Here is a 27,565-nt window from a genome sequence, read left to right as displayed (position 1 = left end):
AATAGATTTTCCAGCCCCCCCCCCTTTTTTAAAAGATTTTATTTATTTGCCAGAGATACAGAGAGAGAGTACACACAAGCAGGCAGAGCAGCAGGCAGAGGCAGTGAGAGAAGCAGGCTTCCCGCCGAGCAAAGAGCCTGATGCGGGACTTGATCCCAGGACCCTGGGATCAGGACCTGAGCCGAAGGCAGCGGCTTACCCATCTGAGCCACCCAGGCATCCCTCCCCCTTTTTCTGATTATATTTTTTAAAGATTTTATTTATTTATTTGACAGAGAGAGATTACAAGTAGGCAGAGAGGCAGGCAGAGAGAGAGAGGAGGAAGCAGGCTCCCCGCTGAGCAGAGAGCCCGATGCGGGACTTGATCCCAGGACCCTGAGATCATGACCCGAGCCGAAGGCAGCGGCCTAACCCACTGAGCCACCCAGGCGCCCCCCCCTTTTCTGATTATAAACAAAATACAGTTCATTTTAAGTAATTCAGGAAATACAGAAAAATGTAAAGATAGAAGTAAACATCATTCCTAAACTCGCTAACCAGAAAATATCACTGCTGACATTTTAGCCTTTTAGTCCTTATTATTCCGTGCATACTCAATTTTTTACATGACTATAGAATGTATGACATAGAAGTATTAAAAACTGAGGTCCTAAACAAATAATTATGTCTCAGAATAAAAATTTATCAGGGGAAAGTAATAGGTAAATTTTAAGTCTATTGTTTTTGACTAAAACAGAGGCAAAACTTTTTAATCATTTTATATATTGCTTATATACAAAACAGTAGTACACACTGACTGTGTTATGGGTTGTCTTTGCGAGTCCAAAGCTCTCACGTCATTCCTTCTGGCTCTTCCTGTGCAATCATTTATGTTTCTCTCTCACCCCCCACCCCAGGCTTAACATACTAATTTATTAATACCATCTTTTTGCTTAGTTCAGTGAATTCATTGAGAGTGTTGTCTTCTTTAGCTAATTTGTAGTAATTTTAATGATGTTTCATTCCTTCATTTAATATTATACACTGATGATTTGTGGTAAACTGGACTCAACCTTATAGTAATTTATAAAGGAAAATACCCAGTTTCTCACAGGTTGTTGTCCTTCTTTAGTTGAAATCTATAAATACTAACTTTGGTTCATTTAGCATTTATGTTTCTAGTATAGGACAGAAGTTTCATGTTTAAAAATTTCCTCGAGTTTTTTTGTTCATAATTCTAATGCTTTTATATCTGTTCTTTTAAGGCTTTGTTGGCCTCCATTTGACCAAAAGAGTGACACTGAATTCCGGAAACATTGCTATGAATGGTTAAAAAAGATTTCTGTAAGTATTCTCTTTCTGGAAGATGTAAACTTAAGTTAGAAACTACATTAAGAGATGCCTGAGTGGCTTAGTGGGTTAAGCGTCTGCCTTCTGCTCAGGTCATGGTCTTAGGGTCCTGAGATCGAGCCCTGCATCGGGTTCTCTGCTTGGTCGGTAGCCTGCTTCCCCCTCTCTATCTACCAGCCTCTCTGCCTACTTGCGGTCTCTGTCAAATAAATAAATAAAATCTTAAAAAAAAAAAAAAAAGAAAAACCAACTACCTTAAATTTTATTTTTGGCTTTGTTGAAGTATAATCTTACCTTAATTTTTTGGAGGTGAAGTCTTTAATGCTTTTATGCTAACAGTATAATAGCGAGGAAATATTTGTTAAAATATTTTTGGTGGTTTTGGTTAGGGTTTTGTGTATATCTAGGAAACCAGCTTTGCTGCCTAGATGCATTGGAAATAGGTTTCTGAGTTCTTGCAAGTTTATGTCATAGTTTTTGTTTAAAGAAACTTTAAAAATTTTTTTTTATTTTTTAAAAGATTTTATTTATTTATTTATTTACTTGTAAAATATTTCATTTATTTGCCAGAGAGAGAGAGAGAGAGAGTACACACAAGCAGGTAGAGAGGCAGACAGAGGCAGTGAGAGAAGCAGACTCTCCGCCGAGCAAGGAGCCCAGGACCCTGGGATCACGACCTGGGCTGAAGGCAACGGCTTAACCAACTGAGCCACCCAGGTGTCCCAAAAGATTTTATTTATTTATTTGACAGAGAGAGAGATCACCAGTGGTCAGAGAGGCAGGCAGAGAGAGGGGGAAGCAGACTCTACACTGAACAGAGAGCCCAACGCAAGGCTCGATCCCAGGACCCCGAGATCATGACCTGAGCTGAAGGCAGAGGCTCAACCCACTGAGCCACCCAGGTGCCCCTAAAGAAAACTTTTTTGATGATAGATTACTTTAACTTGTGTCCCCATATAGTATCCATAATTGTGGCTTTATAATTAGTTTTTGTGACCAAGTCCACCAAGAGTTTAGAAATATTCCAATATTCAATTTCTGGTTCAAATGGAATAATCTTTACATAGTAGGAATTATGGCTATTACTATTACTATTTTCAAAGGATCTATTATTTATTTGACAGAGAGCCCCCATGAGGCATGGGTTGGGAGGGGCAGAGGAAGAGCGAGAGAGAGATTCTAAGCAGATTCTGCACTGAGTGCGGAGCCAGAAGGGGGGCTTGATCCGACCCTGAGATCATGATCTGAGTCAAAACCAAGAGACCCCTAACCAGCTGTGCAGCTGGGGCTCCCCAGAGTTATGTTTATTACTTGATAAGTTTATTATTAATAAAGTCTTCAAATTGTCTCATTTCTTTTTTCCATAGGTGGAATGTGGAAGTAGCTTTCCTCAAGTTGTTGGGTCACTTTTTCTTTCTCCTGGTGGTCCTAAGTTTATTCATCTGATGTATCATTTTGCACGATTTGTTGCAATAAAATATATCAAAACCCATTCTAAAAGTAAGTTATATTTTTAATAAGAATTTTTTTGTTTTCAGTTTTAAATTTTTTTCATAATTTGTAAGTCATAAAGAGATTTTAATAAAGCAAGGTAAGATAAAAACATTAAATTACCTCACAAGGTAATAGTTAATATTCTACAGGAACTGTAGTTTGAAAGCCTCTAATGAATGTAAGTAACTATTGGTGTGTGTGTGTGTATGATTCCTGAAGACCATTTACCATTTGCTTGGTCAGAGGAATTGTGCATTTTGTTAGTTATCTGTGTATTTTCTGTGGAGATTGATCAGTTTATAACTCTGTCACACATAACAACATTGTGTGTGGTCAGACATTTTTATCTTTTTAGTCTGATAGGTTAAAGTGGAATCTGAGGGTGGGGTTTTAATTTGTATTTCTCTTATTTAGTTAGATTGAAAATTGTTTCATATATTTAAGAGCACCTTGTGTTTTTTATACACTATATTCATAATTGTTCATTTTCTCTTGAGTTACTGCTTTTTTTCATTTATAGGAGCTCTTATTTATTACTATCCTTTCTCTGTGATACGATATGTAAACCTTTTTTTCCCATTTTATTTTCTATGCATGATTTTTAAAGAACTTATACATATGATTTTGGTGTTTAAGTATTTGTATAGGTAAAATTAAATGCAACATAAGCATTGTTACCAGTTTTTCTTTTCGTAGATGGTCTATTCCAATTACATGTAGCCCAAAGTATTTTAGTATATGTGCTGTTGAAGTGAGCACTAGCCCAAAGTATTTCATATGAAGTATGTATGTTTGGAGTTAGCAAGAGTTTGTTGTGTATAAGGCTTCTAAGCATGGGTTTTCCTATTTCTGATTTCTGATTTAAATCAATTCCAGTCAGCATGTTTAGTGTCTAGATGACTTCTGCATTCCGTGAACTCATCCCCAGTTGAATATATAGAATTTGTGGCTTCTTTGGGGATAGCACTAGGACCTGGATTAGTAATGTTAGGTGCACTGGAGTGGTCTCCATTTTTCTGTTTATCCATTTAGCCATTAATGTAGGATTTATTACAACTAAAAATGTGGATTCTGAAATGTTTGGATGGATTGTTCTCAGGTTCTGCTTTGATCATTATTAACGCAGCCAAGAATTACCAGAGAAATGGAGACTGGTTTTGTTTGGTTGTTCTGTTGGTCTTACTAGATAGAAAAATAAATAGCAAAAGACGTGTTGTGATCTAACCTCATCTCTTTTAATTGATTTTCTTTCTTTGTTGTGAAGAGATCCTGGTAAGAAGTTGCTCTTGTATAACAGTGTATTTGTTCATGGATATATCAAGCTGTGATAATAAGAATTATTTGGGGCAGAGAAACTTTCAAAGTTTTTATGATTGTATAAAACAACTCAAATTTAGATACCCTTTTTTAGTTGCCTACTTAAAAATGCTTTTGTTAAAATTAGTTGTATCTGTTTATGTGGCATACCTGTTTTTAAGGAGTTGTTAGTCTCTTAAAATTAATGAATCTCCAATTTTTGATATTTAATATTTTCTGTGATCTTATTTGTCTTCCATATAGATTCTTCTATACGTTTTACAGAGACATTTAATGTAAAATCACAAGATATGCACAAATGCATTGCCAGATGCCATGTGGCACGTAATAGATTTTTACACATTTTGCAAAGAGAAGACTGTGTTACCCGAAAGTATCAGGAAAATGCACAGTAAGTAATACATTGATAGTTAGAAAATGAAAATTCCAGGGGCGTGTGGGTGGCATAGTTGGTGAGGCATCTGATTATTGGTTTTGGTTTAGGTCGTGATCTCAGGGTTGTGAAATCTAGCCCTCCTCATGGCTCTGCACTGGGTGTGGAGTCTGCTTAAGATTCTCTGTCTCCCTCTCCTTCTGCCCCTCCCTCGAGTGCTCTCTCTTTCTCCCCCCACCCCACCCAAAAGAAAATGAAAATTCCTTTCTCCTTAGCAAATGTCATCAGTGTACCTTCAGTGGCAGTAATCTGTGCCTACCTCAAAACCCCTTAGTGTCCTATTTTCATTTTAAAGCCAGATAACTTCTGAATAAGATATTTGAAAACTGTGCAGATGTACATGAAACTTTAGAGCAAAGGAAAATATTACCTTAGTTTAAAAATTCAGTGTCTTAGGTGTTTTTCATTTTTTTTTTTTTTTTAAAGATTTTATTTATTTATTTGAAAGACGGAGATCACAAGTAGGCAGAGAGGCAGGCAGAGAGAGAGAGAGAGGGAAGCAGGCCTCCTGCGGAGCAGGGAGCCCGATGCGGGGCTCGATCCCAGGACCCTGAGATCATGACCCGAGCCAAAGGCAGCAGCCAAAACCACTGAGCCACCCAGGCGCCCCTGTTTTTCATTTATTTAAACATGGATTTACATCTTTATGCTGTAATTATTTTGCTCATTCTATTTTGTATTTTTTCTCTTCATATTTCATTCTGTAAATTTTTTCGTATTGCCGTACTATATTGCTTTTATTAAAAAATTAAAAAATTATTTTTATTTTTTGAATTTTCTTAAGTATATTGCTTTTAATATCTACTTAATAGTTGAGTAGATAAGTAGATATTCCATCAAGTAGGTATTTCATATTTCTTTAACCATCTCATCTTGTGTTATATTTAGGTTCCTCTTGTCAGCAGAATTTTATTTGAGTTACTTTTGTGTGCCAGATATTGTTTAGGCACTGTCGTTCAGCATTAAACAAGACAGGCAAAGTTTCTAGTCTCAAGAAATAGAGTGTGTCAAATTTTTTTTTTTTTAAGATTTTATTTATTTATTTGACACAGAGATCACAAGCAGGCAGAAAGACAGGCAGAGAGAGAGGAAGGGAAGGAAGCAGGCCCCCCGCCGAGCAGAGAGCCCCACACGGGGCTCGATCTCAGGACCCTGGGATCATAACCTGAGCCGAAGGCAGAGGCTTTAATCCACTGAGCCACCCGGGTGCGCCAACTGTGTCAAATTTTTAATGATTATAAACAACTACAGTAAGACAACTTTTTATTTATTTATTTATTTATTTTAAAGATTTTATTTATATATTGACAGAGGGAGAGAGATCACAAGTAGGCAGAGAGGCAGAGAGAGGGGGAAGCAGGCTTCCTGCTGAGCAGAGAGCCCGATGTGGGGCTCAATCCCAGGAACATGACCATGACCATGACCTGAGCTGAAGCAGAGGCTTAACCCACTGAGCCACCCAGGCACCCCAAGACAACTTTGTAAATGTTGTGTTACCTGTTGTGAAAACTAAAGAATACTTTGAAGTCATCTTGAAACTACAATGTTGCCTATCGTGACCCTAGGTATATGTGACGAGGATAAGAGAGCAGAGTAGTCCTACTTCCATCATTTTATTTGGAGACAGAGTGTATATGAGCCGAGAAGTCCTGGTCCATCTCAATAGCAACCTGTATGTTAGATAACACTGTAAGTCTTGGAGAAAGTCTAGACTCCTTTAGCTGGCCCCTGGCTGTTTTTGGAAGAGTAGTCTTCAGAGGCCTTGAGAAAAGATAACAAATGGGGGAAAATATCAAAGTGGCCTATACCCGTTAATTGTAGTGGAATTATAATTGTTATTTGTATGTTTTTTACAGATTGTCAGTTAAACAAGTACGAAGTTTGAGAGCCGAATGTATGGAACAGCAAAACCAAATAAAAAAGTAAGTGAGGGGCGCCTGGGTGGCGCAGTGGGTTAAGCTGCTGCCTTCGGCTCATGTCATGATTTCAGGGTCCTGGGATCGAGTCCCACATCGGGCCCTCTGCTCAGCAGGGAGCCTGCTTCCTCCTCTCTCTCTGCCTGCCTCTCTGCCTACTTGTGATCTCTGTCTGTCAAATAAATAAATAATAAAAAAAAAAATCTTAAAATACAAAAAAAGTTAAAAAAAAAACAAGTAAGTGATTTTTACATTAGAGCTGAAAGTTGCCTTAGTGCAGCTCCTGTATTTTACTAGTAAAGAAACTGAGTCCCATAGGATTAGAACATAATTCTGATTCCTAGTTCACTTCTAATAAATTTATTGCTTTTGGGGTACCTGGGTGGCTGTTGGTTAAGGGTCTGCCTTTGGCTCATGATCTGGGGTCCTGGGAATAAGCCCTGAGTCAGGCTCCCTGCTTAGTAGTAGTCTGCTTCTCCCTCTCCTTCTGCTGCTTCCTCTGCTTGTGCTCTCTTGCTCTCTCTCTGTCAAATAAATGAATAAAATCTATAAAAAAAAATGATTGCTTTGAGCTAGAATTGTATTTTTTTAAAAATTGGAATGGTTGTTAGTGAGTGGGTTTATGGATCATTCACTCTTTTGGTGGTAAATTACCATGAAATTAAAATAAATGACTAATGAGATCATTTATTTTTTAACTAGAATGGAACCCTATGATGACCAAAGTAATATACAAGAGAAAATCCAAAAGGTGAGGTGACTTTTTAAGGGAGAAATTTAATCTTTCTTACTTTCGTGATCTTAGTCAAAAGGCCGAGAAGTGATAATCTTTCTTACTTTCGTGATGTGCAGTGTTGACTTACTTAATTGGACCCTCATATTCTGTTTTTGTCATTTCTTTTTGTTAAACTGTTATTTTTTAAAAAACTCATTAATAAGTGATATATAAAGGTATCAACAGGGTGCCTTTAAAAAGCATGAATATAATGGAGAAATTAACTTATAATTTATAAGACTAAATATATACAAAAGCAGTCTTAAATATGGTTAAAAGTTCAGCTTGATTGTAACTTAATCAGTAGTATTAATTTATGTAAATAAAATATGTTAACTGAAGGGAGACATTAAGTATGGAAGAAGAATGAGAAGTCACACTGAAGCTGGCTTGGCAGTAGGGAGGAATGTGGCAGACATAAATAGTCTGAGGTTTTCAGAGGGTGGCTTTGATGTGCGATTGGAGTGTTTTCTTAGGCCTTTATGTTTAGATGAACTCTCTCTCAAGCTCTTCATCCTGTTTTTATGATCACTGAGCTGCTTTGGGTGTTAATTTGGCTTCCCAGACAGTTTGTCACTGGGGAAGGTGAGTGCCTTCCTCAGGAAATAATTATTCATCCATTCAGTGAATTTTTATTGATACCTGCCATGTGCCAACTCTTCTAGATGTTAGAGCTCTAGCAGTGAAAGAAAGAGTCAAAGTCACTTCCTTCATGGATCTTCCAGCTTTGTGAATATGAATACTTCTATTACTGAACACAGTATCTTTGATTGTAAATTTAATAGGTTGATGTGAAACATGTTTGAAAGTTTTCACATTGCTCTCTCCAGAGTTTATAACCACTTTCCTTGAGTCCGGTCAATTTTTTATCCATTAACAAGATAAAAGTAAAATTCTGAGAATCAAAAAAAAAAGAAAAAAAAATCTGAGAACCAGTTTCTGGATCTTTTTCCACCAAGGAAATGCAATCCTGTGGGACCCCTAGACTGCCAGTCAACGAGTCTTCTTTGGGGACTTAACTTTGTACGGTGGGAAGACACAAACATAAACATGGGTGTAATTGTATTTCGCTGCTCGCCTCCCACTTTTATAAATTCTTTTAAGGAATCCCATGTGCAGAAGTCGTAAGTGCATAGCCTGATAAAATTTCACAAAGTGAATACACGTATGTAACCAGAATACAGTTTAGGGAACAGAACGTTACTCTGGAAGCTTCAAGCCCCTTTTTATGTACAAGCATTTCCCCCACAAGAGTAAACACTTTCCTCTTTCTTAGAGATTAGTTCAACACTTCTTGAACTTTACACTAAAGGGGAGTGTAGAATATATTCTTTTGTGTTTATCTTCTTTGACTCATGCTGTTTTATCTGTGCCGTTGTGTGTGTAGGTTGTGTGTTCCTTTCTTAGTCCTATGGAGTGTTTTATGAATATAGCACAACTATTTTTTTTTACTCTAGGTAGGCGGTTGGGTTAGTTGCAGTTTTTGACTTACAAATGGGAGTGCTATGAACATTCTTTAAAAATTTTGTTTACTATTTTAATGGAAGTATAGTTGGCACACAGTGTTCCGTGAGTTTCCAGCATATGGCCTAGTGATTGGACAGCTGTTATGCTCTGCTCACCACAGGTGCAGCTGCCACCTGTAAATGCTTGTACACATGCATTTAATGAACATAGACAGGTTAATACATGTTTAAGATTCTTTGCTTTTAAAGAAGCGTGGTTTCAGGGCACCTGGTGGCTCAGTGGGTTAAGGCCTCTGCCTTTGGCTCAAGTACGATCCCAGGGTCTTGGGATCAAGCCCTGCATCAGGCTTTCTGCTCAATGGGGAGCCTGTTTCTCCCTCTCCCTCTGCTACTCCACCTGCTTGTGTTCTCCCTCTCTCTTTCTCTCTTTTTCTCTCTGTGAAATAAATAACGTAAATAATCTTAAATAACCAAATACATGGTTTTTCATATTTTTACCTTTTGAAACTTGAAAGAATCTTAATATCGATATGTAGTGTGTTTTTTCCCTTCCTGAAAGTCTTTTATTATTTCTCCCTGTAAAGTTTCTTTTCTTTTTCTTTCTTTCTTCCTTTTTTTTTTCCTTTAAAGATTTTCTTTATTTGAGAGAGAGCATGAGTGAGGTGGAGTGGCAGAGGGAGTGGAAGACTTGATCTGAGAACCCTGAGATCATGACCTGAGCCAGAGGCAGTCACTTAACCAGCTGAGCCACCCAGGTGCCCCTGCCTCGGAAGTTTCTATACTGCATGTCAAAACATAGAAAATGGTAATTGCATCTTGGTAGTATGAAGTTTCTTAGATTTGTTTTGAAAATCATGGTGGGCTAAATTCTCCTGAGAAATTATTTTTGTCTCCTGAGAAATTTTTTAGTTTTAAAACCCCTTTGGAAGTAGTATCAGTGCTTTTAGGCAGCTAATTTCCTCATCAGAAATCATTATAGGAGTACTTTATTTGTTCTAGAGAGTGAGCATGTATTTGTGTTTTACATTTCTTTGATATATGTACAGATTATGTATAGTCTTTGTTTTTAAAGGTTCGGTCTTTGTGGGCTTCAGTGAATGAAACGCTCATGTATTTGGAAAAAGAAAGAGAAGTTGTTAATGCAGTCCTTAATCTTGTTAACCAATATACTTTAGATGGAACTAATGTTGCTATCAATATTCCAAGGCTCTTACTTGACAGAATTGAGAAACAAATGTGTCAGGTAAGCATTTGATACTAAGTAAACTACTGAGAAAACTCTTTATGTAATTGTTATATATAGTAATAATAAATACATGTATTCAATATATAACTAATACATAATAATGTAAACATAAATAATGTATATTCTTTTTCTTACAGTGTTTTACTCCAGAATTTATTTTTGTGACTAAATCTAATAGAGCATTCATACAAAGGACTATTGTTAACTGTGTATATATTATATATTAGAGTGTGTATATTTATATACATAAACTTTCACTGTTCATCCCTTTTACGGGATGAACATACAGTAGATGCATGGAGGGGGTTACTTAGTAGGAAGATGGTATGGTACAAGTTCTTTATAAGATCTCAAGGAGAGCAGTAGTGATCTATTTGCTAAATGTCTTTTTAAAATGTCTGTACTCTGGTTTCTCTTTCTTCTTGATTCTGTTAAGGATTTTAGTCTCTTCTCCCATTAGCATTTGTGACGTTGTGTCTTTACTCTCTGGTTTTTCAGACAGCTGTTCTCAGTTTTTCTACTTACTCTTTTCTTTAACTTTCAAATGAAAGTGTTTCCATGGTTCCTTTAGTGCCTGCTTTTCTTCCCCCCTACTTTTCTTCATCTGTATTTTTTTAGTTCTGTTTTCATCAGTATTGTATACAGTGGTATTCCCAAATTAGTATTTCTAGTCTCTCTGTCGACCTGAACTGCATCAAATTATTTCCACTTGCTTATATGACATTTCCATTTGGATAGCCTGTATCTTTTTTTTTCTTAGTGAACTCATAATCTATTAAGTATCTGCTATATGCCAGGCATTAATTAGAGTATAGGAAAATACAAAGGTAAAATAGTGTTGTGATACTGAAAAGCTTTCACTGTAATAGGTAACATGCCAGCCCTGCAAATTTCCGGTATGTAAAAATCAGAGTCTGCAAATTCAGGTTCTTACAGAGGCTAGATAGGTAATATATGCTAATTGTGTGTAACAAAAAGGGTAAAGTAGGAAGTGATGAGGTCTTTAGAGAAATAATAATTTTCATGTGAAATCCAAGATTTTTAGTTGATTGGCAGCTAATTCAGATGATTTTTAAAATACTGAAGCTGTGCAGGCCAAATAAACATGTCTAAGTTTGGAATCAGCTATCATGGGCCATCACTTTGCACCTTTTGTTAAAATATGAATTCATGATCTTTCACCAAACCTGCTCTTTCTCCTCAGTCTTTATTTTGCTTTCCATTTATTTGGATTTCTTATGTTGTTCTAGCTTGCAATTTTTTTTGCATTATATAAAAATATGGCACAGCATGTTAAATCCTTTCACAGTAGTTTTTGTGACCAAAATTATTTACTTGGCTTCATTTTTGGGTAGACATTTGACTTGTTTCACTCTTCTTTAAGGTAACTTTTTAATACAATAGTAAAAACCATAAATATATTTATTTAACAGTTTATTATCTAAAGAACCACTTTTTCTCCCCCTCTGAATCCTAAGTTGCACATTGGAAATGTTTATGAGGCTGGAAAATTGAACCTGTTAACAGTTATTCAGTTATTAAATGAAGTCTTGAAAGTAGTGAAATATGAACGTTGTCAGGCTGACCCAGCAAGAATGACAATAGACCTTCACTTCCTGGAAAAGGAGACCAAACTTCAGAGAGAGAGATTATCAGATCTGAAGTATATGAGGTACTGTAGAAAGATCTTTTGTTGCATTACTGGGAGAGGAATGGGTAGTTTTATAATTTTTCAGCAGAACTCATGTAGTTGATAATTCTTTAGCATTGGCAAACAAATGTGAACATTTTATTAGAACTCAGAAAGTTCTGGAGAGACACATTAAGTAGAAAGACAATTAATGTAGTTTTCTTTTTGTCTAGAATAAATTATTTGCCCTTAGTGATAATTCTTTATGAAATAATTTTAACTTTCTCAAGCTTTTCTTTGGAGTCTATGTAAAACTAAGCCTCAGAAAAATTTGTTATGTGAGTAGAGTAATTGGGAGGTAGAACTGCCTTTAGGCGTGGACAGAGTATAGGTGTAGAATTTGGACTTGAATTCAGAACTAGGGAAGAAGAATATTTTAAAGGTAAACAGAATAATAGATGTATGATTGCTTTCTGGTCTTAAAAGGAAAAAAGTACTTTAGGTTCTGAATGTTCATTGTGAGAGTTTATTCAGTTTTTATGTACTATACTGGTTGAACTTCCAATTATATTTTCTTCCCTTTCTCTGCAAACCGTTGTATTCTTAAATTTTACTCAGTACTTTTATTATTCATGATTTGAATGAAGTTCTGTTTTTATGCTATTGTAGGTGTAAAATAAAGGAAGATGTCACCAATATAAAACATTCTGTTGTTGAAAAACAAGGAGAATGGCATAAAAAGTGGAAAGAATTTCTTGGCCTGTCTCCTTTCAGTCTAATTGAAGGTTTGACTCCAGTAAGTAATGTTGACTTTGGAAAGTAGTTTAATATAAGGCAGTCTTGTGATTTTATGTTACAAATGGTCTAGGAATGCTATGCATGTGTAAGTTGTCATCTTTGCACCTGAGCCTAAAGTTCAAATGTTTTGGTTTCTGTTATTTTTCTAAGTATGTATTTGGGTATTCACTGACTGCTTTGGAATTATAGTTACTATTTTTAGATTCAGAGAATTATATTAAAAGGAATGAGACATTTCTTTTGCTATTAGGTAGTATTACATTTGAGGCACAGTTGGAGGTGGAGTAGTCCCATTGTTCTAATATTGTACTCATTCGTTTAAAAATAGTTACAGGATAATTTATATGCTTGATAGTTCTATCTTTGTAGGGGGAAAAATCATCTGTTCATAGATTAATTTACTGTTATTATGGTACTGAGTAAATATATGTTTCAAAATGATGAATTCTCTGTTTTAAGGCTGTGGATCTTTTACCACCAATGTCTCCTCTTTCATTTGATCCTGCCTCAGAAGAAGTATATGCAAGGAGTATTCTTTTGCAGTATCCTGCTTCTCTTCCAGGTTGGTTATTTGTTTTTCTCTTTCTTAAACCTCCTCCTCATCAGTATTTCTCACTGTGATAGCAGTTCCTTTATATTTTTATCTTGTTTCTTCCCCCCACTTATTTTTTATTGTGAAGTGCACATAGCATTTTAGTCACTGAAGTGTACAACTCAGTGGCATTTACTAAGTTTACAAAATTGTGCAACCATCAGCACTTTTTAGCTCCAGAATATTTTTATTACCTTAAAAGGAAATCCTAGGGGAGGCTATCCTAGGGTGGCTCAGTCAATTAAGCATCTGACTCTTGTTTTCGGCTCAGGTCATGATCTTGGGATCCTGAGTTTGAGCCCTGCCTTGGGTTCCGTGCTCAGTGCAGAGTTTGTTGGTCCCTCGTTTTCCCCCTTTGCTACTCTCCCCCATGCTCTTGCTCTCAAAAATAAATAAATCTTAAAAAAAAAAAAGGGAACTCCTGTACCCATTAAGCAGTCACTCCCCACTTTTTCCTTTCCCAGTCCGTGGGCAATCACGAAATATACTTCTTCTCTCTATGGATTTGTCCATGCAAGTCATATACTGTGAGGCTATTTGTGTCTGTTTTTTTTCACTTGCAGAATTTTTTACTTTGCACAGTATATTCAAGGTTCATTCAAGTTGTAGCATGTATCAGTACTTCATTCCTTTTTTTTTTTTTTTTTTAAGATTTTATTTATTTATTTGACTGACAGAGATCACAAGTAGGCAGAGAGAGAGGAGGAAGCAGCTCCTGGCTGGCAGAGAGCTCAATGTGAGGCTCGATCCCTGGGATCATGACCTGAGCCAAAGGCCCCAGTACTTCATTACTTTTTATGAATATATTCTGTTGTATGACTAAACCATATTTTGCTTATCTATCATCCATTGATGGACATTTGGGTTGTTTCCACTATTTCACTATTATGAGTAATACTGCTATAAACATTTGCTTACAAGATTTTGTGTAGAAGCCCACAGCTGTTTAACATGAAAGACTAGTACAATAATTATTTGAATACCACCTGTTTTAACTATCATCATCTGCATTGCTTTATATGTGTATGTATGTGTTTTTGCTAAACCAAGTTGGAGTTCTAGGTATTGTTACACTTCACTCTTAAGTGTTTCAGCATGTATTCCCATAAAAATAAAGACTTCCTATATAACTACCATGGTAATGTCCCATCAAAAAATTATAGTAATTCTATAATATCTCAGTTTTCTCAGCTGTTATACCACTGTCATACCTATCACACTATTACACCACTATCACACCTAAAATGAATTTCTCTATAATACCTGATAACCCATTTTATATTCCGTTTTCCCTGGTTGCCTATGTGTACAAGAAATTGTTACGGAGTTCAGTAAATGTTAGGTGAATAAGAGAAGGAATAAATGCGTTAAAAAACCTGTGAATTATGTAGCCAGAATGGAGAATGTGATAGATGTAGGCCATATTTGAGTTCATGCAGGCCAAAGGTCATGGTGTAAACCTAAGTCCACAGGACTTAGGAAGAAAAGGGTGAACATAGCTGGGGTGGATGATTGGTTTGGGACTCAAGTACACATGAAGAGGACACTGGTTAGGAAAGGTCATAGATTAGAGAGCAAGGCTTGGGATAGGCACTAGCAAAAGAGTAGACATAGGAAAGACTGCACAGTTTGATGAATGACAAAGCTTCAGATAGAGCATTACTTAGGATAATGGAATGACTCTTAGAACTCTTGGCATAGTTGGCATTTTGTTTTCACTTCAACTTGGAAAGACCATTACCCTTGTACAAGACTTAGTTTAAGTCCTGTGAAACCATGAAATTAGTCCTCATATCAATTTGGAGATTTCTTGTCTGCCTTGAAAGAGAGGACATATTTGTGTCTGTTTAGGAAGTGCAGTGGAAATTCATATTTTAGAAGTGTTTGATAGGTCCTTTGAGGTAATGCTGTCCTCAAGATATTGCAGAATTTGTACTCTTAGGATTCCTTTTTTTTTTTTCCTTTTTTCCCCTAAATTGGTAGTTTTGTTGTGAGATGGGGATCTTAATATTATTTTATACTTTTTTGTAGTAAACAACTACAACTTCTTTTTTTTTTAAAGATTTTATTTACTTATTTGACAGACAGAGATCACAAGTAGGCAGAGAGACAGGCAGAGAAAGAGGAGGAAGCAGGCTCCCCCGCTGAGCAGAGAGCCGGATGTAGGGCTCCATCCCAGGACCCTGGGATCATGACCTGAGCTGAAGGCAGAGGCTTTAACCCACTGAGCCACCCAGGCACCCCAGTCCTTCATTTATCTTAAATTTCTCATTTGTATTTATAATGTCTTTTTAGCTCTAGGCTTACAGTTCACTAATTATATTTTTAGTTATATTTAATCTCTTTTTTGACATGTCCATTTAGTGTTTGGCTTTCATGGATGTGCTTTTCATTTCTTTTCATTTGCTTCTTTTTCAAAAATTGCTCGTTCTTTTTCATGATATCATCTTATTTCATTATGGTTCTTGTTTTTTTCCCAAATATTTTAAATGATTTGATCTTATTCAATTTTTTAAATATCCCTGTGTTTCAGATACATTGGTTCTGTGTGTTCTGCCCTCTCATTTTCTTTTTTTTTCTTTTCTTAAATTTTATTTATTTATTTAACATAGGGAGAAAGCACAAGAAGATGGAGTGGCAGGCAGAGGGAGAGAGAGAAGCAGGCTCTCTGATGAGCAGGGAGTCCAAAGTGGGGCTCGATTTCAGTACCCTGGGATCCGAGCCGAAGGCAAATGCTTAACCTGACTGAGCCATCCAGATGCCCCTGTCTACTCATTTACATAGTCGTTTGTTTCCTATTAAAATATTTGATTGTGGGGTTGCCTGGCTGGCTCATTCAGAAGAGCATGTGACTCTTTGTCTTGGGGTTTTGAATGTAAGTCCCATGCTTGGGTGAAGGGATTACTTAAAATAAAATTAAAAAAAAAATTTTTTTTTTTTGGATTGTGACCTCAACTTCAGTGGATCCACCTCTGAAGGAGTCACCTGGGCCCTGGGTTGTAGAATGGTCTTTGCATGGTGGCGTAGGGTCTCTGGTATTTCCCTTGAACTAGGCAGTTAATGTCTTTAGTTTGGGATTCCCACAAGTAGCCGATATAATTTTGGATTTCATACCTCCCTTTGAGTAGGCTAGGTAGATTTAACCCCCTCCCCCCCTGCCTTTTTTTTCTTTTAAACCCAGGACTCCAGGTAGACAGCAAGCTTCTCTGTTACTTCCCTGGTTAAGCTGGCAGAATTTTTTTTTTTTTTTTAAGATTTTATTTATTTATTTGACAGAGAGAAATTACAAGTACACTGAGAGGCAGGCAGAGAGAGAGAGAAGGAAGCAGGCTCCCCGCTGAGCAGAGAGCCCGATGCGGGACTCGATCCCAGGACCCTGAGATCATGACCTAAGCTGAAGGCAGCGGCTTAACCCACTGAGCCACCCAGGCGCCCCGGCAGAATTTTTTTTAATCTTTTCAGGGTCTGAGCAGCCTTTGCAATGTTCTGGCCTTATGGCAGTTTCTCAGATTGTTATGCAGGCATTAAAGCTCCATTGTTCAGCCCCCCCCCGAGCCTGCCATTTAGCCTTTGCGTCTCAGTTTGAGCTTAAATTCTTTCCATCTTTAGTCCTGGCATGTGATGATTTTTATTTGTGCTTTTGGGTATTCCTTTCTTTTTCTTACATTTTATTTTGCAGTTCTAGTGTATTTATGGTAGGAGTCATTGTCTGCTGCAGCTTGGTTTGCTTTGTTCTGGTGAGTTCAGTTTTGTTTTAACCTCCTTATTACCTTGTTATGTCCGTCCCCTCTGTTCTCTTCACATCTTAAGTGCTGTAGTTTGGTTTTCTATTTCTTGCCTTTAATTGTGTTCTAACTAGCTACTCTGCCTCCATATTCTACCTATTCTGTGTTGCAAATGGTTATCAGTGATCCTTCTGTAGTGTAAATATGAAAATATGATCCTTTCATCTCTTGGTGTACTATACTTTGATGGCTTTCTAGCACCTTCAGGGGGAAGAAAAGTGCCTCATCTCTGCCTACCACCAGCAACTAGTATTTATGGTGTTCTTTTTTTTTTTTTTTTTTTTTTAAAGATTTTATTTATTTACTTGAGAGAGAGACAGTGAGAGAGAGCATGAGTGAGGAGAAGGTCAGAGAGAGAAGCAGACACCCCATGGAGCTGGGAGCCCGATGCGGGACTCGATCCCGGGACTCCGGGATCATGACCTGAGCCGAAGGCAGTCGTCCAACCAACGGAGCCACCCAGGCGCCCATTTATGGTGTTCTTAATTAGTTTATTGTTGTCTACTAGTTTTGTGATACAGTTCTTGTATTTGTGTTCATTTTTAGAATGTTTTATGAATATCAGTAATCCCATCATCATTAATAGGTGCAAAAGCAGAAGATACTGAAAATGTTCATAATACAGCATACTATTATGGCGGATTAAAAGGAAAAGTTCAGGGACGCCTGGGTGGCTCAGTTGGTTGGACGACTGCCTTCGGCTCAGGTTATGATCCTGGAGTCCCAGGATCGAGTCCCACATCGGGCTCCCAGCTCCATGGGAGTCTGCTTCTCCCTCTGACCTTCTCCTCGCTCATGCTCTCTCTCACTGGCTCTCTCTCTCAAATAAATAAATAAAATCTTTAAAAAAAAAAAAAAAAAAAAAGAACATGAAAAAAAAAATAAAAGGAAAAGTTCACACATTTTTTATTTTTATTTTTTTTAAGATTTTATTTATTTGACAGACAGAGATCACAAGTAGGCAGAGAGGCAGGCAGGGAGAGAGGGAAAAGCAGGCTCCCTGCTGAGCAGTGAGCCCGATGTGGAGCTGCATCCCAGGACCCTGAGATCATGACCTGAGCCGAAGGCAGAGGCTTAACCCACTGAGCCTCCCAAGTGCCCACACACATTGGATTCTTATACAGTAACACTTTGGACACATGTATATATAGGGATAGTCTTTCAGAAGCTAACATGTTAAAAGAAGAGGAGTTCCTGGAATAGCAAATACTCTGTAACGGAGCCATGGCTTTCTGCACCAATCTTGTTTCCTTCCATGCTTCCACTCAGATACACCCTATGCTATACTCCGAACTTGTACCCTCTTCTCCCAGTACCTTTATGTCCTCATCACATTCCGCATTCTTGGGCCAGGTGCCTTTCTGTCTCCTTGCATTCCTGTGCATATTTCTCTCATACTATAGCAGCATGCCATCATTCTCTACTCCTCAGTAGTCTTTTTCCTAGACTGACTCCTTGAAGCCAGGTCTCTATCTTTTCTTTCTTTGTCCTTGTTAGTATAGCAGTGGCACATAATTATTGATGTGTTGAGGAATAAATAAATAAATTGACTGATGTTTTAGATGCTGAGCTGAAATATGTTAAATAGTAAAATTTTTTTGGCATTGCTAATTTTTTTAAAGATTTTTTTTTAAGATTTTAAGTTTTTTAAGAGATTTTTAAAAGATTTTATTTGTTTACTTGACAGAGATCACAAGTAGGCCAGGATGCAGGCAGAGAGAGAGATGGGGAAGCAGGCTCCCTCCTGAGTAGGGAGCCTGATGTGGGGCTTAATCCCAGGATCCTGGGACCATGACCTGAGCTGAAGGCAGAGGCTTTAACCCACTGAGCCACCGAGGTGCTCCTTAAGATTTTTTTTAAGATTTTTTTTTTAAGATTATTTGACAGAGACAGTGAGAGAGGGAACACAAATGGGGAGTGGGAGAGGGAGAAGCAGGACCCCTGCCAAGTAGGGAGCCCAAAGCGTGGCTTGATCCCAGGACCCTGGGATCAGGACCTGAGCTGAAGGCAGATGCTTAACAACTGAGCCGGCTACCCAGGCACCCCTGGCCTTGTTGATTTATGTGGTAATTGCATGATCTGTGTACCAAAACAAGAAGCAAGGCTATATCATATTGGAGAACTACGGACTGGCACTTTTTTTGAAATTTGGTTTAGTATAAACCTATCATTTGAAAAGAAATTATTTTTATTTCGGTTCACTTGAGTTAACATAGAGTGTATTATTAGTTTCAGAGGTAGAATTTAGTGATTCATCAGTTGCATATAAAACTCAGTGCTCATTTTATCAATATGTGCCCTCCTTAATGTCCATCACCCAGTGACCCCATCTCTCTAGCCCCTTCCCCCTCCAACAACTCTCAATTTGTTTCCTTTGTTTATTTACATATATATATATATATATATATATATATATATATATTTAAAGAATTTATTTATTTATTTGACAGCAAGAGAGCATAAGCGCCGGAAGCAGCAGAAGGGGAGGGAGAAGCAGGCTCCTGGTTGAACTGGGAGCCCAATGTAGTGCTAGATCCCAGGACCCTGGGATTATGACTTGAGCCAAAGGCAGACACTTAACTAACTGAACCACCAAGGCGTCCCTTATTTCCTTTCATTAAGAGTCTCTTTCAGTTTGTCTCCCTGTCTGATTTTGTCTTATTTTATTTTTCTCACTCTTCCTCATGATCCTGTTTTGTTTCTAAAATTCCACATATCCGTGAGATCATATAATAATTGTCTTTCTACGATTGACTTATTTTGCATAGCACAATACTCATGTCATTTACAAATGGCAAGATTTCAGTTTTTTGATGGCTGTGTAATATTCTGTTGTGTATATATATATATATATATATATATACCACCTCTTTATTCATTCATCTGTCAGTGGACATCTGGATTCTTTGCATAGTTTGGCTATTGTGGACATTGTTGCCATAAATTTTGGCAGATCAGATCACTCCATTTGTATCTTTGGGGTAAATTCCTAGTAGTGCAATTGCTGGGGCTTAGGGTAGCTCTGTGTTCAGCTTTTTGAGGAACCTGTGTACTATTTTCCAGATTGGCTGCAGCAGATTTCATTTCCTTTAACAGTGTAAGAGGGCTCCCCTTTCTCCGCATCCTCCCCAGCATCTGTCGTTTTCTGACTTGTTAATTTTAGCCATGCTGACTGGTGTGAGGTGGTATCATTGTGGTTTTGATTTGTATTTTCCTGATGTTGAGTGATGTTGAGCACTTTTCCATGTGTCTCTTGGCCATTTGTATGTCTTCTTTGGAGAAATGTCTGTTCATATCCATTTCTTTGACTGGATATTTGTTCCTTTGGGTGTTTGAGTTTGATAAGTTCTTTATAGATTTTGGATATCAGCCCTTTATTTGATAAGACATTTACAAATTTCTTCTCCCATTCCGTAGGTTGCCTTTTGGTTTTGCAGTTTCTTTTGCTGTGCAAAAAGCTTTTTTTCTTGATGAAGTCCCAGTAGTTCATTTGTGCCTTTGTTTCCCTTGCCTTTGGAGACGTGTCTAGCAAGAAGTTGCTGTGGCTGAGGTCGCAGAGGTTGCTGGTTGTGTTCTTTATGATTTTGATGGATTCCTGTCTCACATTTAGGTCTTTCATCTATTTTGAATCTGTTCTTGTGTATAGTATAAGAAAATGGTCCTGTTTCATTCTTGCACATATGGCTGTCCAATTTTCCCAACACTCTTTGTTAAAGAGACTGTCTTTTTTCCATTGGATATTCTTTTCCTGCTTTGTTGAAGGTTAGTTGGTCCCTTTCTGGGTTCTCTGTTCCATTGATCTGTGTGTCTCTTTTTGTGCCGGTATTATACTGTCTTGATGATTACAGCTTTGTAATACAGCTTAAAGTCTGAAATTGTGATGCCTCTGGTTTTCTCTTTCAACATTCCTTTGGCTATTAGAGGTCTTTTCTGGTTCCATACAAATTTTAGAGTTGTTTATTTCAGCTCTTAACCTGCCACTCTTTTTATAAGAGTTTATTCTAGATACTCTCTATCTGTCCTATTTCTATACTTAACAGTTAAATAATTGTTTTTTCCTTTTTTTTCTATTTTAAAGATACTATTTATTTATTTGTCAGAGAGCGAGAGCGCACACACAAACGGGGGAGTGGCAGGAAGAGGGAGAGGCAGGTTCCGTGCTGAGCAAGGAGCCTGATGTGGGACTTGATCCTGGGACTCTGGGATCATGACCTGAGCAGACACTTAACAGACTGAGCCACTCAGGTGTCCCATTGAGTAGTTGTCTTTATTTTATTTTTTTTAATTTTATTTATTTTATTAAAGCATGGGGGCAGGACTGATGGGTAAAAAGAGCTGCTGAATAGTTGTCTTTTTCTGTTAGCATTATTAGTCTTATTTTTCTCTTTCCTTCTGTTCAGAAGTTTTTCTAGAATTTCAAAAGATCCCTGGATATTAGAATATATAAACATAATTAGAGAGTAATTAATGTTTATTTTCCTTTAGATACACCTAAGCAACACGACCAAGAAAATGATTGCATGACAGCCAGTAATACATTGGGAACTGGACATGATCTAGGCAACAGGTAAAACAAATGTGATTTTCATATTGACTATTTTCCTTTTTCATTAATTTAGTTTCATCTTCATCTAATTGCCATGCTTCTTTACTATGGGGTCATCTGTAAGTTTCTTTTCATAACCAGAGAATATTTCAACACCGTGGATCCACATTTTCAGGAAAGATTCAAAATTTTTTATTTATTTTATTTTATTTATTTATTTTTAAAAGATTATTTATTTATGTATTTATTTGACAGAGAGAGAGATCACAAGTAGGCAGAGAGGCAAGCAGAGAGAGAGAGGAGGAAGCAGGCTCCCTGCTGAGCAGAGAGCCCAATGCGGGACTCGATCCCAGGACCCTGAGATCATGACCGGAGCTGAAGGCAGTGGCCTAACCCACTGAGCCACCCATGTGCCCCAGATTCATACATACATTATAGATTATACATTATAGATTGATAAATACGCATTTGTCCCCTTTCTCTTGTTTGTCTAAATGCAGGGATTCATAGGGGATTATCTAATGTTTGAAGGGGAAAAAAGCACATATGGAAATTATCTAATGCAAGCTTGGGAATTTTTGCCTTTTTTGTGCCTGTGAACTTCTTAAAACCACTTGTGGCTTTGACAATCCAAGAATTAAGAGCTTTTGAGATCATCTAGTCTCCTAGTTTTCAGACTGTTCTGTAGCGCTCTGATGCTGTGGATTAATCTAATTTAGCCCATCACTGATCTGACCCTTTCCCATTTCAGCCTGAGCAGCTAGTTCTTTTATCTGTATTATATGTTGGGGGTTTTACATGCCATTTATTTATTTATTTATTTATTTATTTATTTATTTATTTAAATTTATTTATTTGTCAGAGAGAGAGGGAGAGAGAGCGAGCACAGGCAGACAGAATGGCAGGCAGAGGCAGAGGGAGAAGCAGGCTCCCTGCCAAGCAAGGAGCCTGATGTGGGACTCGATCCCAGGACGCTGGGATCATGACCTGAGCCGAAGGCAGCTGCTTAACCAACTGAGCCACCCAGGTGTCCCTTACGTGCCATTTAATAAAAAGAATTCCATGCTTTAAAAAAGAACGGGAGGACTTCTGATTCTACCCAGTTCAGAAGTTTAACAGATGAAAAAACTAAACCTTAGTTTATTATAATATCCTTCAGGAGTATTATTTTCTTTATTGCCTGTTTTCTTTATTAATTTTCCTATTTTGGCTCTTTAAACAGATGCCAGATTATATAAGTCAAAATCTCTAAAGGTATATAATCCACCTGGGGAATATATGTATTCTTTTTTGAAACTAAGAATTATTTAGAAGCAATCAAAAACAGACATACTGTCGGGGCACCTGGGTAGCTCAGTGGGTTAAAGCCTCTGCCTTCCACTCAGGTCATGATCTCAGGGTCCTGGGATCAAGCCCTGCATCGGGTTCCCTGCTCCCCCTAACCCCCGCCCCCGTGCTGCCTGCCTCTCTGCCTTCTTGTGATCTTTGTCTGTCAAATAAATAAATAAAAGCTTAAAACAACAACAACAACAACAACAAATCACAGACATACTGTATAGGTGTTTTATTATTTTTTGTTTTCTGACTACCCTTTGACCTAAATAGTGATCTTTTAGTCCAGCTTCCCCATGTAATTGAGGCACAGATATGGAAACAAATTGCTTAGGATAATTTAAATGAAAATTATAAATTTTAAATGAATTGAAGTTTCTCGTCATTCTGTATACTCTTGTTTAGTTAAGTTCAAACAGCATAACAAGAGTAAAAATTTAGATGTGAAATTGAGCTATTGGTGGGATGCCTGGGTGGCTCAGTTGGGTAAGTATCTGCCTTTGGCTCAGGTCATGATCACAGGGAGCTGGGGTCAAGTCCCACTTTGGGCTCTTCGCTCAGCGGGGAACCTGTTTCTCCCTATGCCTGCTGCTTCCACTCGCTCTTTCTCTCTCTCTTTGACCAGTAAATAAATAAAATCTTAAAAAAAAAATTGAGCTATTGGCATTTTCCTGTGTAGTAATTTTCTGATTTACAGGAGGTCAGGATTACATGTGGAATATATATTTTTATTCTTAGATCTGGATGTGATGTTGATTTTCAGAGTACCTTAAAAAAAAGGAAGACATCTATTGTGAAGACTTGACATTGAAGAGATACTCAAGTTACTGGGCTTCAGTGTTTCACTCTCTTATCACTGTTGTTCTTAAAGCATCCTGAGAACAACAGGATGCTTCCCAGTCTCATTTGTGTTTTTGGTTTGTCTTTCCTTGAGAGAGCAAATGAAATATTTGATTCACGTTTGTTGCTGGACTAAAGATTGATGGAGGCAGTAGATTGATTCATAGATCAGATTTTATTTATGAACTCCATTCATCTTCAAGATTCTTTCTTGAAGTAGAATTTTGTACTAAGATATACTATCAGAATTCTATAAGAGCCAGACACTTAGCCCCTAAGAATTTAGTTCAGATGGAATTTTCTTCTTATAGGAAAAAAGAGGTTGTATTAAATATACTTTGATTCCAGACTTATACTCTTCCAGGCCTTTAGATTTTTTAATTATCTTCTGGTACTTTAGTTATAGCTTTGGGGTATTGAAGGGGGAAAGTGAAGAAGAAAGGTGTTAGTGGTGAGGGACAAATAAAAGCTCAATGGGATATGAACGATTATTCGCGCTTGATAGCAAAACAGAAGGAAGGTGAAGAATTGAGTCATGTGGAAAGCTTGTTGCATAGAATTCTTTACAGTAAAGGTGTTTTGTAATAAAATGTTTTATTAGTAATGTGTAGTGCGAGTAGACTGTACTTAAGATAGTATCCTTTTTTAACGTGTAGTTCTGCTGTTGTTTGTATGGCATCATCTTAATGTCAGTACCAGTGTAGTTAATTTGGAAATTCATATGTGGATATGATCAATAACAGCTATCAATTAAAAAACATGGAAATAGTGTAATTTTTAGGGTAATTACTGTGTGTTATTAGCCCTTTTTAAAAAAAAAAAAAAAAGATTTTTATTTATTTATTTATTTATTTGACAGAGATCACAAGCAGGCAGAGACCAGGCGGGGTGGGGGGAAGCAGACACCCCGCTGAGCAGATGTGGGGCTCAATCCCAGGACCCTAAGATTATGACCTGAGCCCAAGGCGGAGGCTTAACCCACTGAGCCACCCAGGCGCCCCTGTTATTAGCCCTTTAATATCCAGTTGTCATTCACAGATACCAAAATAGAAGTAGTTTTCTCCATAAGCCTCATGGCTATTTTTGATCAGAGTGAGCTGATGGAAGCTTTACCATACTTAAAGCCAGAATTCAGTGATTGATGGTACCTTTGTTGTACACTCTGGGCTCAACCTTTCTTTACAGTGATTTCTGGAAGGGAGGGTTCCATGATATTTCTAGTGGTGGCAGTACAGTTCTAGACTTTTAACCTCTACAGTTCTCCTTTATTGCATTTCAGATATAGGGCAGTATGATCTTGCTTGCATGCCAACTAAATAGCCTTCGTCTTAGAAATGGACGTCTCATTGCCTCTCTCTCTCTTATAATTTCCCTTATATCTTTGTTATTCGTAGATATATTGTAACAATGAAATAAAAATGAAGAATAATTAGCTAAAATTTCTAACAAATCAGTTGTTGGACTTTTTTTTTTGCAAGTTTTTTTTTTGGAGTTTATGTACAAACAAATTTAATACATTTGGAATTTTCTAAACATTAATATATGTAAGTACAGTTTTTTGGTCGTTTCTGTATGTTAACGTTATTTTACTGATTTTTTACTTATAATGACTTTGTAACATTTCATTTATTTTAGACTTTTAGATTTTCCTCAGTTTTTTTACTACTATAAAAAGCATGTCTTCAATTATTTTCTTTTGGATGTACTCTTTCCTTAGCATAAATTGCCATAATGGGAGCAACACGCTCTCTCTTTATCTGTTACAGTGCTAGGATTTTGTGGGCTTCAGTTTTGGCGTAGCAAGCGTATTGAGGGTGACTGAGCCAGGGCTGCTTTAAAATTGGCTTGGATTGAGATGTTAGCAGGGCTGATAGCATGTTTCCAATTTAGAAAAGGAGGAGAGGAAGGGAGAGAATATGTTTCCATTTTTGTCTTTTATGAGACTCTGTAAGAATGATCCAAATAGAAAAATTTGGTGGTGTCTATTCCTAGAACCTCATGCTCAAGTGATGGTTTATTCATTGATGCAGTCAATCCATCCGTTAGTTACAAACAGGTATTGCACTTTCAAGTACCAGGCGCTATGTTAGATCCTGGCAATAGTCAGGAAGGACATAGTCTTTGTCCTCCAGGAGCTCACAGTCTGGTGTTGGCATCCTAGTGGCATCTTAGATTGCTAACCGTGTTTCAGAGGGCTTTTGGATCATTTTAATGTTACTTTTTGGAAAAATTAAGATAAAGTCACAGTAGATGATTAATTTTTTCCTTTGACATCTAGATTATATCCTGTGGAGGCAAAGTTGAGCTTTAAGCAGTTTTAGTGGTCTTGAATTATGTTTGAAAGGTAGATAATTCCAAGAAGCTCGTATTTGAAAAGTTTGAAAAAGCATATTTGCTGTTACTTGAGATACTTTAAAGCTACTAATTTTGTACTTCTGGCTATGAACAGAAAGCAGAGCACCAACATGCTTGATACTGAAAGTGGTCTCTGTGGTAATAAAGTAGAAAAGCTTTGACCAGTGAGCAGACCCCATCTGTGATTGAATTTGAAAGCTCTTTGAAGATGAAGATGAAGTTATTGCTTTGACAGCTTTAAAAGTTTAATAACTTATTTTGTAATTGATGTGTAAGGTTTTTATGTTTATCCAAAGGGCCAAGAGAATCTAAGAGGGTAGGAATGCTACGTGTAGAATGCAGGAAACTGAAACTGAGCAACATTATAATTTGACTGTAAGTGTAATTAAAGTATGTGCTATCACACAAGATTCAGCATAAGATAAATTGATTTTGGACATGAAAGATTAAAATTTTAAGGTCTCTGTTAGAGTGAAATTCTGTGATCTGAAGCCCACGGATAATATAATAATGTGATTCTTGTTAGTTGAATTTGTGTTTACTGCGTACTCAAGTTTTGAGTGTTCATGAAGTCATTCAACCTTATAAAAAAATGTTGACTTAAAATATGTAGCGATTAAGGAAAAATGTTTACCGTTTGGGAGGCTGATACACAAATGGGGCTGAAGTGCTGCTCTAATTGTCACCATCCCTCCCTAGAGTAAACTGCCTTTCGATGACCGGGACGAATTGAGGGAAATCGTAACGGACAGATACGGGGCAGACAGTTTCTTTAGATTATTCAGATCTAGCAAGTGAAGGAATTCTTTCTTGTACGTAACTTGGATTTATTATCTTTTTTCCTTTTAGACCTGCAGCTTTCCTGTCACAGCCAGTTTCATCATCAGATAGAAACAGTGTTAGATTACTTGAAAAGGTATATTTTAAAACAATGTTTAATCTGATCCTACTAACTTTTGTTAAAATACTATTTTTCCCGCTGTCCCAGTTAATTTGTACTTATATATGTCCTGTTGCTTCTAAATGGAAATACTGGAATTATTTAATTTTGCCAGTGAACATATGATTTCACAATAATGATAGCCTTTATAGGTTTATGATAACTCAAGAGCCTCTAATGAAGATCAGAGTCCTTAAAGTTTTAACGTTACATGTCTGCCTCCTTCAGGACATGAAGATAAGAACTCCTAGAGAAGGAAATGAAAAACCTTCTAAGAAGACACCAAAATTTGAAGTGAAAAACTCTCTATCATCAAATACTGCAAGGAGTACAGAGAATACTGCATTCGCAGGGTCTCTGCCAGCTAAAAATAGGGATATATTCCAAAAAGAGCAAGATCATCTGGTAGAAGAGGTTAGAAAAAGATTATAATAAGTACTCTGAAATATCTATTATTTTCTCATTGGGGTTGAGATTATAAGTGAAGTTATAGTTAATTATTGAATAACTGGGGTTAATTTGGGAAAGGAGGGCATAGATAATGAAAATTTTGGTTAAAGCAGAATTGGTTCTCCCAAAAAGTAGAAATAGATTTAATATAAACTTATTTAAGATTATATCCATGGTTTAGAAACCATGTCCCATTCTATAAATATCATCCTTTGAAAGTATAAAAATAACACAGGTATGGTGTTTTTGGAATGAACCATTACATGAATTGTTGGATAAATACATCCAGTGATTATACTCTATCAAAATAATCTGTTTAAA

At 37.1% G+C, this 27,565-nt stretch overlaps 1 protein-coding gene across 3 annotated transcripts in view; it reads left to right on the top strand.

The window, feature by feature from the left end:
* The window catches only part of HAUS6 (HAUS augmin like complex subunit 6), a 44,008-nt gene that overhangs the window by 10,118 nt on the left and 6,325 nt on the right, over positions 1–27,565 (top strand). For all 3 annotated transcript variants that reach the window (XR_014301943.1, XM_082695355.1, XM_082695356.1), the window contains 12 exons: positions 1,245–1,323; positions 2,697–2,829; positions 4,384–4,531; positions 6,430–6,495; positions 7,192–7,240; positions 9,803–9,973; positions 11,455–11,648; positions 12,276–12,402; positions 12,864–12,966; positions 21,267–21,348; positions 26,704–26,770; positions 27,023–27,208. Coding sequence is in view for 2 of the 3 variants with exons in the window: in XM_082695355.1 (XP_082551481.1) it covers positions 1,245–1,323; positions 2,697–2,829; positions 4,384–4,531; positions 6,430–6,495; positions 7,192–7,240; positions 9,803–9,973; positions 11,455–11,648; positions 12,276–12,402; positions 12,864–12,966; positions 21,267–21,348; positions 26,704–26,770; positions 27,023–27,208 (1,405 nt within the window). In the remaining variant the exon portion in view is untranslated. The remainder of the gene's footprint in view (positions 1–1,244; positions 1,324–2,696; positions 2,830–4,383; positions 4,532–6,429; positions 6,496–7,191; positions 7,241–9,802; positions 9,974–11,454; positions 11,649–12,275; positions 12,403–12,863; positions 12,967–21,266; positions 21,349–26,703; positions 26,771–27,022; positions 27,209–27,565) is intronic.

This window comes from Mustela nivalis, assembly GCF_964662115.1.
Source record: "Mustela nivalis genome assembly, chromosome: 13".
Classification (NCBI taxonomy): Eukaryota; Metazoa; Chordata; class Mammalia; order Carnivora; family Mustelidae; genus Mustela; species Mustela nivalis.
This window is presented reverse-complemented; position numbering and strand designations above follow the sequence as displayed.